The 13,795-nt window shown below is 39.3% G+C and overlaps 1 protein-coding gene across 5 annotated transcripts in view; it reads left to right on the top strand.

Moving 5' to 3' along the window:
- The window catches only part of FBXW11 (F-box and WD repeat domain containing 11), a 125,209-nt gene that overhangs the window by 48,200 nt on the left and 63,214 nt on the right, over positions 1 to 13,795 (top strand). For all 5 annotated transcript variants that reach the window (XM_067566759.1, XM_067566758.1, XM_067566761.1 and 2 more), the window contains 2 exons: positions 10,337 to 10,399; positions 13,303 to 13,528. In XM_067566759.1, the coding sequence (XP_067422860.1) occupies positions 10,337 to 10,399; positions 13,303 to 13,528 (289 nt within the window). The remainder of the gene's footprint in view (positions 1 to 10,336; positions 10,400 to 13,302; positions 13,529 to 13,795) is intronic.

The following is a 13,795-nucleotide window of genomic DNA, read 5'->3' as shown; positions in this document are numbered from 1 at the left end:
AAAAATTCATAAACTATTAAAAATGAGAAAAATGAATCTGTTTATCTGAGAGATTTTTTACTGGGTTTATATGTATACCTTAAGTGAAGTGATAAATGAGATTTTCATGAAATCTTTGTCAGAGTGCAAGGAGAGAGAAATTACAGAGCTGAATCTTTAAATCAAATTGGAATTAGAATGGTGCACTGTCCAGATAAGCTAAATATCCTCCACTTATTGGTTTGTTGTTATGGCTGGAATCTGATTCTGGTGGAGTTACTGCAGCTCTTTCATTAGTTGTCTAGCTTCAGCTGTGTAAAAACTGATCACTCTTGTCAACTTTCACAGCTATTCAGAAGCAGAGAAGCAGTGAAACTGATGAGATTCAGGTCAATTTCACTCTGCTGCTGCCTGGGAAAAATGAGAGCCAGAGGTGATAAGCCATGGAGTGTGTTTTGGGAGAAATACCCAAAAATGGAGGTTGGGGGAAAAGTATGGAAGCAGCCACCTCTCACTTTTGCAAAATGCTCTGGGCTGGAGCAGGTTGGGAACAGAATGCTTGTTCCCCCTTTCAGCAACCAAAGGGGAATAGGCTCGAGATGGAGCTTCTAATTTCAGACACCTAATGCAGCCTCTAAAAGTTGGAGTCTTCACCAAGCCAGGTCCAGGAACAATTGGTAGGAGTTCCAAGAGCCTTGCTCTGCCCAGTAGCTTAGATGTGTCTGTGTAGGAAAGGTTGGTTTCTTCTTTGTTAAAGTGTGGTATTGAGACACAATATAGGGAAAGAAATAGAGTAGTATGGGGAACACAAGATATCTACTTGCGTGTGGTGGGAGAGAGAAGAGAAACAGGCACCGAAGTCTAATCTACATAGGAAGAGATTCATCATTCTTATGTATTGTAGGATCAAGGAACCCTAGTCTGATAGAGGGAGGAAAGAGAGGAAGGAAGCTGAAGGGAAACAAGAAATTACAGAAACAAGAGATGTAATAAATTGCACATCAGAAATGTACTACATACTCGAGGCCTCATGTCTTTCACCAACAGACGGTGGTCCAATAAAAGATATAACCTCACCCACCTTATATTTCTAATATCTTCAGACGAACACTGCTACAACACTTCAAAATAATACAGTGTCAATTGTCCCTTATATTTAATGTAAGAATACATTTTTAAATTGCAGGTGGTGTGGTAGTAACATAGGTATTTTCCCACCCAGATTAGTTTTAATCTTTGTTAGGTGGTGACAGGTAAAACTTTGAAGCCCAGAGTTAACAACTCATGTAGCCTGGTATAATTTTTTTCTTAGGGAAGAATTAAGGTATTAAACTCAAACTCAAATGCAGATTACTCATATCTATTGTCTATGTGCCAAGAAGCTTTTTACTATCCAGGCATCAAGTAAAAATGGCTAAAAATATCATTCATCAGCTGTACCATATGACTTGGCAACAGTTAAACTTACACAGTTTAATTATACTCCTTCTACTCCTGTGCAGAGATAATTAAATCTCTCATTTCAAGTTAGTAATGTATCCTCCCCTGGTCAGTATTTTTGCCAAATGGGACCCATCAAAGCAGTGACTGTTATGCAAATTTAGCTCTCTGTCAGTGGCCCTGGCTTAAGGAAATATAGTAACAAAACAAAAACTAGGACATTTCCTCTTCCCTTGTTTTCATACATTTGAATTAAGGCTTGTGAAGAATGTAGGGCTGCTTTAGTCATCTAAAAAGCCACTTTGGGCCAATTTTCCTGTGCTTGAGGGAGCTATGCTTAACAAGAGGGACACATTTCTGTGATCTTAGATGAGTTGGGGTTACTCACCAAACACTCCTAAAGAGCTTGATTTTCTTTTTTATTCATGATAAAAGAGCATACTAAATCAGTGAATGAATTTATAAATGCAAAACATCTTGTAAAAATAACCTTTTCATCTGGCATAAATAGATAGTATCTTCTAAATGAATATATGAACCATTATACTGTTGGTGGTTCACACAACTGTCACGGTCCACTAGCTTATTTGAACAGTTTTTCCCACACTTAAAGCAACAACGGCAGCAGCTATGAGTATACAGAACTGAAGAGATGGGCTCTGCATCTCTGGCTTGAAAAAAATATATTTTGTTGTTGTGCTGTTACCTAGAAAAAGCCAACATTAAAGTTGTGAAATCAAGCAATCGGAAGTTAGGAAATGCCAGAAGTAAGGTGGTATTATTTCCATTTTACAGATGGAGACCTGAGGCACAGAGACTACAGTCAAAATTAGAACCTGTGAAATGTTTTGTTGGTGACTTTTCTAAAGTCTTGCAGAAACAAGGGTTAGACTCAAGTTCTCAGGGCGGAATTTAACTGCCTTAACTACAAGACTATCCTTTCTTTTCCTGTATTCCCCTACCTTGTTCACATTACGACTTCTGCAGCAAATGACGCAGGATGATTCCTACAGGCAACAGCCCCAGACAGCACAGTCCTGTATCTGTCCTTTATACTAACTTCACAATCTTACTGCTCTTTTAATACAATGTTTTAAATGTAATTACTTTTTTTAAAAACAAAGTAAATTGAAAAAACACATTCCATTATCTGGAGCCATATTGACCCTCAAATCGGTCACCCTGGTTGGGATTTTTAAATCAACAGCCCAGACCTCGGGCCAATGGAGTTACTGATAGCAGTAATAGCTCTTATCCACTATGTGGACACTATGTGGAGATGGGACATCTTGCCAGTGGGATTTACAGCTATTTTCGGACACCAGAGGAAGGGTAAGGCTCAGGCTTTTTAGCACGTTTTACCCCTATCTCCTCAGCCTTTTTCTGTTCTCTTTACTTACGCCAGGCGTCTCTGCTTTTCTCTCCTCCAGATCCCACACACATACCATCTTTCTTCCATGCCTCCCTCCCCACCACATTGCATTTGAATCAGGCTGCTTCCTCCTTCTCTTCCATGATGCCTGGGTCTAGTGGTGGACATTGAGAGCATAGGAAAGAGTGTGTCCCTGGTCTGCCCTGGTGCTGCAGGAGCCTCTGGCAGACAGGAGGAGCACTGGCAGGGAAAATTGTGTTCAGTCCATGTAGCTCACGGATGGAGAATGCTCAGTCACTCCCTGAGGATGATGCATATGCAGTCCTGTTGGCATGTAGGCACTGTGTGAGGATGGAGCGTGCTCAATGCAGATGGAATCTTCGGCGCCTCTAAGCCTCTACTGATCATGTTAAATACTGCAATTTTTCAGGGTCCCATAATGGCCAAATTTCAGAAGATTTTCATGAAGATCGCAAAAGGCATGTCTATGACACCTGCGTGGCCCCCTGCTAAATTTCAGATCCCTACTCTAAAGCATGGAAGCGTTTAGAGCTACTTAGTTTAAACTGATGTAAGTGTTTTTTAATATGGGCAAATCATCTTCTTTCCTAACCTCATTCTAGGAAATAGCTAAACCATTTTTTTGCTGTGACTTTCCGTAAAACTTCAGACTTAGACACCTGACATATCAAACTTTTTAGCCAGAAAAATTAGTTTGGCAAAATTATAAACAATTGAAAATGGGAGTTTGTAATGAAAAGTATTAAGCAACCTTAAATTTAGGCATTGTTATCAGCTTTGTGTATGTAATTACAGATTGTGCTATGTTAAAAGAATGTTAAGGTTGCAAATTCACACACTCAGTAGTTAGGAAATGCCAAAATTACGTTTTGTGGCATCTTTTTCTACCTCCTCATGTATATATTATTGTAGTATTTAATTACTTGATTGCATGCAATTTTTCCCCTACAGGCTCCCTGTCTCCATCTGTGCATGGGGTGGGCTGAACTTAGGAAATATTGTACAGTCACTATATTTCCTATCTGCTTTATTCCTTGTGTGACAGCATGCGTTCTTTACTGTACACCAGCAAAGCCTTGCAGCATACAGAATTATTAATTTCCTCATGAGCTTTTCTATGGTGCTTCTCTCTGGAGTATCTGAATGCTGATATTGTGACCCCTGTTTTAGAGACAGGGACAGTTGAGTTCCTGCACTTCTGAAAATCAGGTCCCAATCAAGGTTAATGCACAGAAAATGAAGAAACAATGGCCATCTGAGAAAATGTTGTTCTATGTGTCTTGCTTAGCATCACATAAGAAGTCTGACACAGGCAGAAATAAGAATCTGTTTCTGGGTGGCATATGACTGCCTTAATCACAAGACCATCCTTTCTCTTCTTGCAATCCCCTGCCTTGTTTTCTTCTTGCAATCCCTGGCCTCATTCTCCTCTTTCCTTCCAACTTTCAGACCATTTGAGGTAGGTGTCCTACAGACAATAGCCATGTTCGCCACACAACCCTGATTAATTTGCTGAGCCCTGTGCAGCGTGTGCAGTAATGAGGCAGAGGTCTGTTGGAGGGAAAAAACCAACCATATAACAAAAGATTGTATCATAATGCATACATACAAGGGGATTGAATTAAGATTTCATGGACAATCTTAATTCTGGTATTTCTGAACTTCCAGATGCCTCTCCTAGGTGTCTAAAAAGGAAGAGGCGTACATTCTGTTATGTGCAGCTGTCATACACATCATGTGTCAGTGTGATCTGAAACAAACAGAGGATTTCCTATTCATTAGCAGCCCCATTTTACAGGCAACAAAGCTGACAATTGAGAGAGAGTAGGTTGTTTGAGAGGCAGTGTGGATATGTGAGCTGGCTATGGTCTGTCATACTGGAGATCTGGGTTCTAGTTCTGTCTTGCATAACCTCTCAGTGGGGTATGAGGTCTTCCTCAAAAAGGGATTGTGAAGGCTCAGAATTATTAGCCCTACTAAGATGAAGTGACTCTAGAGCTCATGGTCTTCTGGTTTCCAGTACAGGCCAAAGAATGTTTTGATGGGGTGTGTGGCAGCTTTAGGATCTGTTTTGTCTGTGTCCCATGTGGAGTGAATGCTGTCTGAAATGCTGAGGTGAAGTATGCTGGCAGTGCTATAGAATGTGTGTGGCATATTGTCAGAAAGGCACCTCCTTTACCCCAGATGTATCCTTCTGTACATTTCAGAGTTCTGATGGTGGTGTAGCATGTCACAAGAATGTCTGTAATGTAAAGTGTCAGGAAACCTTAATAGAGGGGGTTTCTGCCATCCCCCGTTCCAGTAAATTGGACTAATACTAACCACGTGATATAGATTAACAGGAAAAGCAGTGGTTAAATGTAACTGGGATTTTGGTACGCTTCCCATTTCTAAATATTGAAAAAAAGTTTAGTTTTAGTGTGTTAATCTCAGGGGGAGGGCAGCAGAGGTTGGAAATCCATATGCAGCTTTGATGTACTCAAGACGTATGTTCTTGTACAAGATACGCTAGAATAAATAGTATTTTCTCATGTAATAGGTACTTACGTTATTCCTAGTCATATGCTTACTTTTGTCGCCAACAAAGATTGATTATGGTTAGGATGATTTATATACCCGTGACATATAAAGGGAAATGGAAGATGTTCCGAAATCCTGATTCCGTTTAACCATTGCTTTTCCTGTTAATCTATACAACATGGTTAGTATTAATCCAATTTATTGTAAGGGGTATGGCTGAAACCCTCTGTGTTAGGGTTTCCTAATGCTTTTCATTACAGACATCCTTGCAATGTTTTTCCCAATGTATCTGGGAAGTGAATTGCTATTAAAATTTGAGCATGTTCAAAAAGTGCTATATTTAACTAAAATTCAGTTTTATGCTGTTCTGGGTTTATAATATAGTTCATTACTATGCTTTCTTCATGCATTGGTTACTATTTGTTTCTCCTTTTTATATGTTCCCTTCCTCTTCTCTGTATAATTCCCCTTTTTTCTCTCATATCTATGATCAATTCCAGTTGGTTAACTTTGTAATTTTATGACAATCTTTGGTAATTGTAAGAAGGGCGCTCAGTTGCATGTTTCGGAATAAATTAATTGCTGCATAGGGCTATTAATGACTCTTGTATCTACCTTTACTCAAAACATGGTTCAATTGGCTACATGCATTATGGGAATTTCACCTGTCTTCGAAGCATCTGGTATTCCCAGTCAGAATACCTGGCTTGATGGCCCAATAGTCTAATCCACCTGTACAAAGTTCTTGCCACTCATCTAGGAGTTGTAGATTTTATTGATTGATTTTATTTAGGTTGTCAGCATTGTGGGAAGGGAAATATTTAACGTTTTCATAGCAAATTTAATAGAATTTGACAAATTTTCTAAAGCATGTTCCTTTCAATATGTTTTACTATGACCTTTTCTCTCATTATTTGTTCCTTCTGTTCCTTTCCATATAATATTCTGTGGTGTTCCCACACCCATGAGATATCAAAGTTTTGCCTTCTAACTCTGCAACTATTCCACTTCTCCCGTCTCTTTTCTTCATTCGTAGGTTTGGTCCTTACTGCTTAGTGGTGTGGAGCTCAGAAACCTAAACTATCAAGAAATGCCCTAGAATATATGCAGCTGCCATTGCAGTGTCTGTGTTAGGGACCTTAGCGGTCCATCTGAGATCTCAAGGCTCCACAAAGTTTCTGTAAAGATTGAAGACCATAAGGATTAAAGGAAAAGATGGGAAAACCAGGGGTCAGAGCAGAGTAAGGAAAACCAGGATTGAGGGAGAACGTATGTATAGGCTTTAACCCCATTGTGACAATTCCACAAACATTCTAGTTATTTAACTAGATTCATGGACAATATTATGCATATAGTAATACATTAATGGGATACCACTGAGCTCCTTTGGAATCTAGAGGATATCATTACCACTATCTGTTGGTCCAATGAATTAACACATTCCAGTAGCAAATGTCTGTGGATATGAGGTGTAGTGTTAGAACATATTAGACAGAGCATTCTAAACCTCTACCATAGACCAGGTATTGTTTACTTTTAAGGCATGCTTGCTGATTGAGTTGAATCCTAGAAATTTCAACGTAAACAGCTAGCACATATAAAAAGTATACTCTCTCTTGGCTCTAATAAAGTTTATAAAATGTTAGCTAACATTCTCATAACACACCCTTTTGTCCTAGCCAAGATAAACGCTTTGATGGTGTATAGGCTGAAAAGTAAACAAACTGGCAGTGCACCATTGAAGTGGGGGAAAAGGCTAAATGTTTGCCAAGTGAAAATACAAAGCTAGGGAGAGTAACATACCTTGAGCTTTCTTTAAGACAGTATTACAAACTAATTGTTTTGAAGGTGTCAGTGTCCTTGAAAAAGATTTGCAAATTAACTGCAGCACTGACAGCATGCTCCACACTATACAAGAAACACGTGTCAAGACAGTTTCTGCTCTGGGAAGTGTACAGTCTAGAAGATTTATTTTAACTATAATAGTTTTGTTGCATGATTAATTTGGGGATTGAGAGCTACTGGCTCATTTTATGGAAGGCAAGGAGTGAGTGAGCAGAGCAGCCTCTTAGTCACTGCTCATTTTTCTTGGTGGTAAGGGGAGTGAGGAAAAATGACTTTTAAACATTTGTGTTGAGGAGGGGAGGGAGCAAGAATCAGGAAAGTAGTGGGAGTGGGATAGCAGCAATGGAGTCCTACAAAGAGATGGGATGAGAGCACAGCATTGAATTATTTGGGTAAACAAGACTGATTTAAATACATTGGACTGTTTGGGTGGAGTGGCAGCATTTTATCTTTCACCTGGGCTGATATGTTGAATACACCAACCAAAAGACAGCAGATTAAGAGGGACATTCAAACATTTCAGTTGTTTGTGCTGTGTGTTACCAGTGAATTTCTTACTATGCTAGCACATACAAATGTAAAAAAGTTAGTTTTATTTAATCTATAAAGGGAGATTAGCTATACCAGGGTGGCCATTCTCCACCTACCACACTGGGATGGGGAGTGTGGGGCTTCTGCCCTGTGATGGGGTGGCGGGGCTAGAGGCTTGTGCCCGGGGGGGGGGGGGGGAGGGGAGGGGAGAGGGGTCTCAGGGCTTCACACACCTGCTGGGGCTCTGGTCTTCTGCCTCACAGGGCATGCCTTTTGGGGCTTCAGCCCTGCAGGGAGTGGGCTCTCAGGTCTTCAGCTCCCCAGGAGGCACCTGCTGGGGTTTGAGGCTCTGACAGGCACCCCGCCTCCCCATGGGCAGAAGCCCTAAGCCCTAGCAGGCACCCAAGCCCCACCACCACCTTGCCACAGGGCTGAAGCCTGGAGGCTCAGCAGATGTTCCCTGGCTCTCAAACTTCTGAAGATTGTTGTATGCGGCTCAGAGGGTCAGTGAGTTTGGCCACCCTGGGCTATACAGGTGTAACTAATTTATTCCATTGTTGTTCATTCTTAGACACTTGCACCTGTACTTCCTGCAAATTTTTCACTTCAATTATTTTTTGACTTTGTCATTATCCTTGACAACTCACTGAGCTTTCACTGGATTGGTATGGATGGGCAGTGTATCTGTAATTGTCAATTAATTTGTGCTCCTTCTGGATGGCTCTGCAGCAGCAAATAGAATCATGTATAAAAAGAGGTGTTTACACTGGTGATAGTGCTGTTGCATTTAAAAAAACAGATAATCCCAACTGGACTATAATTTTAAAACATGAGGCAAATATGTATAGCTTTTTCAAGTGTAATTGTGCTTAAAATATGTATAGGTCACCTCAAAGAAGTGTTAAAATTTTTAGTCAACGTAAATAGTAGTGTCTTTGTCTGTATTTGGATTCTCCTCTTCGACTTTTCTTGTATTTGTCTCTGCTGCTTACATCATAAACAGATGAGCTTGGTTTTTTTCTTCCAGGCAAATTCCTCTTGCTGGCGATGGGTAGAACTTTTTCAATGTAATTCACAAGTGTGATATGCTATTTCTCTCTAACAGGAAGCCAGGCAAGAGGGACTCGAATAGGTTTTAGAAGGAAGCGCTACAGTAAAGCAGGGGTGATGGGGGTGTCAGTGAGCGTAGTTTTATGGCTAATGCTGTTTTACTTTTCTAGTAAGCTTCCTCCTTTGATGTTGAAATAAAGTTGCTTTCTGTGATTCACTATTATCACATGACAAAAACTGTGTGGAGGAGGGAAGGATGGTAAATATGTGTAGAACACAGCTAGTAGCCTGGAAGGGGGAGTGGTTCCTAAGCAGTTGCGTGTACAGTTTCTATCAGAGAGTTCATAATGGAAGAAGACAAAAAAGGGGAAGGAGGGACAGGGAAGTGGAATAAAATATAGAAGCAGAAGTGGGTATGATAAGACATACCTTAATTCCACATTCCTTCCCCCCCGCCCCGCCCCGCTAAAAAGTGATATATAAAGGAGAACAGAATAGGCATCACATCAAAATATACACATCTGTATAAATATCTGTTTCATTTTTAAAAAAATACACAGCTTTCCCTGGCAGCCAATCCATTTTCAATTGGCCAATTTCTTGTAGGTCTGAGTGATGGAGGGAAGGAGATGGGTGTATAGGGTGAGCCCAGTGACTAGTGATTGCACAGGTGTGAGACGTTGCAGGTATTAAGTCAGAATTCATGAGTGTAATTGGTGGGAGTGAATGCATGACTGTTTCAGTTTTAGTGGCAGAATTGAATGACTGCATGTGGGCAGGTAATGGAGAAAAGGAGGAGTGAACTGAGGAAAAAGGAAGGTTAGAGGGGAGGATGGATGTTGATGGAGGCAGATGTCAAGTTTTCTATTTAAAAAAAAAGGGGGGAAGGGAAGAAAACAGGAAAAAGTGGAAAAAGAAAGAGGGAGAAGAGAAGTTTGAAGGGAGACATATACTGGTAAAGATGGAAGGGAAAGGGAAATATCAGCTGCCAAATCTCTTGGGATGTTAAAAACTATAATTGGCAATGCACTACAAAATATTCCATAGAGAAAAATCCTGCACTGTCTTAGTGGGCTGGATGACCTGATAGGCCTTTTATTTCTGATATGATCCTATTACATGTATAAGAGAGTGTACTGACTAGATGTTTTCAGCCTAGATGTATGTATTTTGACTTCACATCAGAAGCTGCTTGTTTAATCACTTCAGCAATTTTCCTGTTCAACCTGTGGGAGATTAATTTTAATTCATAAATGGATTTATTTCTCATTGGGATGATCATTAAAAGGTTAGATGAGAACCTGTTGATGGAAATTGAAGAGGGCTCAGAAATGGAATTATCTTTACTGTAAATGGAATCAGTGAGCACATTCTGGTTCTTGGGAAACCTAAACATTTATAGTATCTACGTTTTATGGGACTAGAAATCTCCTCTCTTGTAATTTAATGTTCTATAGGAAAATATGGTTTTATCTTTTTTGGATGTGCTTTTCAAAATGTTTGCAGAGACATGGAATTGTCACAAAATTTAAACACATGCAGAGGAAAATTCAAATAACATTTCTGTTTTTTTCCTAGAACACATCAGTAATGGAGGATCAGAATGAAGATCAATCTCCAAAGAAAAATACCCTATGGCAGGTAGGACCGAGGTTCTCAAGGAAAGCCAGTAAATAATAGTTGCCATTCTTTTCAATGTTTCTGCCTTTGAAAAAGCTTCTAAGAGGCTTGCTCCTGCAAATTCATATATATCCCCTTTATTTCTAGTTGGTTTTCATGCCATCGTATAAATAGCTCAGAGTAGAGTCAGTGGTTAGGTAGAAGATGACAGTGATGGACAATTTATAAATGACTTGTTCTTTCCAGATTTTTAAAATTTTCTTCACTCTGCCTTGAAATGAGACAATTCCAGCGTCAAAACATACATTACAATACAAATTAATAAAATAGAGACACAGTGCAATGGCCATAAATGGAAAGAACCAGGTCTAGCACTGTCCTACAATTGCTGGAAAACTGACTGGTGGAATATGCATTACAGATATTTTTCTCTAGAGGAGGAGAGTGAGTATTCCAAGTTTGCTGCCATTATGTTCTGAAACACATTTCTGACTCTGGATTTCATTTGATCAGTTATTGCCAGATAGTTGTCAGTCATCTCTCCTGAGCAGTTCAACTTGCTTATATGGAATGTGGTCTAGACTAGAGTTGATTCTAAAACAAAATAAGCCTTGCGTAAAGGCAGTCACATGATCTCGGCCTGAGACCAGCCATGAGTAAATGTGTGGATTGATTTGCTAGGAAAATAAACAGTCAAAATTGCCTGTCCATAAAATCTTGTCCTTTTTCAAAACAAACAAACAAAAATATTATAGGGTAACTTCCCCCTGTATACTGATGTTTTTATAATTAAATGGGCATCTCCCTAGCTGTAAAGCTTAATTGCTCTACAAGAAAAATACAAAGAATAACCCAGAAGTGTGTAACTATTGCCACGTATAAAGAAGAGGTAAATGAATAAAACATGGAATGTCAGTAACAAATGCGTCTTGAGAGAGACACAGGGCATGTCTGCTCAAACTTTAACCTCTGAGTCCCAGTCATACACCACGTGCAGAAACTGCTACGCTTTTTTTCATGAAAAAATAAAGGAAAGATGAAGAAAATCTATCTACTGCTTGGTGACATACGCCCCCTTCGATTCTGTTCTCTTTATTTTCTCTTTCTGGGGCATGTTTGTAAACCACATTTGTATCAAATCTTCCCTGAAAGTAGTTGGGGCTGCAAGCAATCCCTTATTTAGCTCTTCTGTCTTCCCCTATATTTGCAACCCATGCAATTTTGGTGTCTGGCAAATTGAGGATTGGCTCAAATTTACACCAGAGCAACACCCAGCAAAGAAAGACATGAAACAGCCACTCAGCTTGCTTAAGTGGTAGTTATTTTTTAGTTTCAAAAGGCTTTTGGAAACTTACGGAATCTTGGAGCAAACTGAAATTAATAGTAAATGTCTCTGCTTTTCCTATAAACTCTGCAGGTGTACCTTGAAATGCTCTGTGGATCAATTTGCACGTCTAAGTGTCTGCATGTAGCATAATGGATTAATGTATAAATTTTTTTAGATCTGGAAACTCTAGTTTCAAATTTTCAGAGTACAAGTGAAGATTAGCCTTGTGTCAATATATTGCACTTCCTAGTGGAGCTGTCCTATTTTTTGCTATCATTCTTCCTGCATAAAAATCCATCATGTCTTGTCATCTTATAATAGTGCTCATTGTGTGATTCAAACACTAGGTGGCGGTGTATGCACAGTGATGGTTAGAAAGTCTTACCAATTATTGAGAATGTTTGGCACCAAGAAATATCATGAGAGCTAGGCCATATGGCCATGAACTTTCTTCTTCTCTTGAATGAAAAATTAAACATCTGTATTCTGTAACGGTGTGTAATTCATGGCAAGGTCTGTTCCAACACTCAAGTGGAAAATTAAAAACCAAGGCCCCATTTAATGGTATATGTTGGCATTTACACACCCTCAGGTGGCAGGAGTGGACTGTCCTAAGGAAAGGAGCTATGATTTACAAATTCATGTCATTCTTCAATGATGGAGCAAGAAATGGGCAGAGCAACTTTTAATTTTATCTTTTTAAATTATTATCAGCATCACATCTTTTTCCCAATTGTGTTGTGCAGTTAAATCTGTTGAAACCAATGGAAGTTGTTTGTAGAAGGAATACAATAGTAGAAAGTAATGGTATGAATAGAAGAGCCTTTCCACCATGATGAATGAGTAGTTTCTTTAAGTAATTGTAAACAGTGATTCTTTAAGTCATTGTAAATAGGAAGAAAATTTTAGTTTTTCAGTGTTGTATGGTTGCGAAACATGGACACTATGCTGCTCAGACTGGGGAAAGCTGGAGGCTTTCCACACAAAATGCCAACATCATATATTGGGCATAAAGTGGAATGACTTCATTTGTAATGCAGATGTTTACGGTTGCTCTGGTCTACAGAGTACTGGGGCCATGATCCACAGATGGAGTCTTATGCTTTTGGACATGTCACAAGAATGCCACAAGATGTTCTGGTGAACGCCGTTCTCCAGGTTGCTTGTGACATCTGGGATAAAATTCCACCAACTGAGGGGCGGAGGCAGCCCCAAGGTAGACCCCCAATTACATGGGTGTATCAAGTCTGTTCCAGTGTTGGACTCATGGCCCATCAAGCCCTTGTGGCTGCACAGGAATAGACCAAATGGTGAAAGATTGCTACAGCCGACCATTCAGCTAAGCATTGAAGAGGTGTAATTGATAATTTATAATTACATAAGAGGAAACAATTTAAATAATCTCATCTGTGAAGTAGAATGTCCAAGTAAATATTTTTGCATAGATGATGGCATTAATTATAGATTTTAAAATTTAATTCCGTTAAGATGCACTCCCTTGCATTGTCACTCCTTTTTTCAAAGAGTTCTAATTACTCTTACCTGGCTATGCATGTTGATATTTAAGCATTGACTTTTATCTCTTTTATAAAAATAGATAAGTAATGGAAATTCATCCGTGATAGTCTCAAGGAAACGGCCATCGGAAGGAAACTACGAAAAGGAAAAAGACTTGTGTATTAAATATTTTGACCAGTGGTCTGAATCAGATCAGGTTGAATTTGTGGAACACCTTATTTCACGAATGTGTCACTATCAGCATGGACATATTAACTCTTATTTGAAGCCCATGTTACAACGGGACTTCATCACTGCTTTACCAGGTAACAAACATTGTATCTATTAGGAGATTTCTAATTGGTGTTGTATCTAATTGGGAGATAAGTACATAGTTTGCTATAGATATATGTGCATAATATAGTGTACATTTTTCTGGACAGCCACCATATTTATATTTTCTTCTATAAATGTTATGTTTCATAATTGGGTAAATGCATACTAGAATAACTTAAGTCAGCCATTTATGTGATTAATTGAATTGGCCACTGGATGCCAGTATTGTTCCACATAAATACAGTTTAAATAGTATG

The sequence above is a fragment of the Emydura macquarii genome, unplaced genomic scaffold (genome assembly GCF_026122565.2).
Source record: "Emydura macquarii macquarii isolate MOO-44397 ecotype Brisbane River unplaced genomic scaffold, CSIRO-AGI_Emac_v2 contig_2768, whole genome shotgun sequence".
Lineage (NCBI taxonomy): Eukaryota > Metazoa > Chordata > Testudines > Chelidae > Emydura > Emydura macquarii.
The sequence above is the reverse complement of the archived record's forward strand: the minus strand, read 5'-3'. Positions and strand labels throughout refer to the sequence as shown.